This window comes from Wasmannia auropunctata, unplaced genomic scaffold (genome assembly GCF_000956235.1).
Source record: "Wasmannia auropunctata unplaced genomic scaffold, wasmannia.A_1.0 LD317028.1, whole genome shotgun sequence".
Classification (NCBI taxonomy): Eukaryota; Metazoa; Arthropoda; class Insecta; order Hymenoptera; family Formicidae; genus Wasmannia; species Wasmannia auropunctata.
The window spans coordinates 1-719 of NW_012045862.1; the positions used below are offsets into that span (position 1 = coordinate 1).

The 719-nt window shown below is 29.2% G+C and overlaps 1 protein-coding gene across 1 annotated transcript; it reads left to right on the forward strand.

Moving 5' to 3' along the window:
- Positions 1-19: 19 nt before the first annotated feature.
- LOC105460712 (fatty acid synthase-like) lies at positions 20-714 on the forward strand (the record flags this gene model as incomplete). The annotated part of the gene is made up of 3 exons (XM_011707212.1): positions 20-47; positions 245-495; positions 598-714. Coding segments are annotated over exons 2-3 (345 nt in total), but the record flags the coding sequence as incomplete, so codon positions are not given.
- Positions 715-719: the final 5 nt, after the last annotated feature.

Consider the following 719-nt stretch of genomic DNA (forward strand, 5'->3'; position numbering starts at 1 on the left):
TAATAAAATTGATCTTGTTAAAACAGATCACAAGCGATGGAAATCAGGTAATTAAGTAATATTTATATTCTTCTACATTAAGATTTATTTATGTCTGATTTGTAGATAGAATATGCCATATCTTCTGCACTAATTGTAATTACATATTTATTTGGTAAAAAATTGTACTCCAAATTTAAATTTTATATAAAAAGATAAATATAAGACATATGGCTTTATATGAATATATTTATTCTTTTGTTAGACCATCCAGACATTCCAAATAGAATGGGAACAATTAATAATGTGGAAAAATTTGATGCGGATTTCTTCGGATTATCTTTTGAGCAAGCACACACACTCTCGCCCGAAGCGAGAATGTTACTGGAACATTCTTATGAAGCAATAATCGATGCAGGAATCAATCCAAAACAATTACGAGAAAAAGATACTGCTGTGATCATAGGAGCGTCTTTTATTGAATCGCAAAAGAAATTTTTATATGAGAATCTTAAGGTACAGAAAATTATTAATTAATATAAGTGTAATAATAGTAAGGCATTATTGTATTAATTATTTAAAATGAAAAATTGTAATGTGCTAAGATTCTGTAATTAGTTAGGAGATCACAATATTACTGGATGTAGCAAATCTACAATAGCGAACATAATTTCATACCACTTCGATCTGAAAGGGCCATCATACGTTGTCGACACAGGATGCAGTTCTAGCCTTTATGC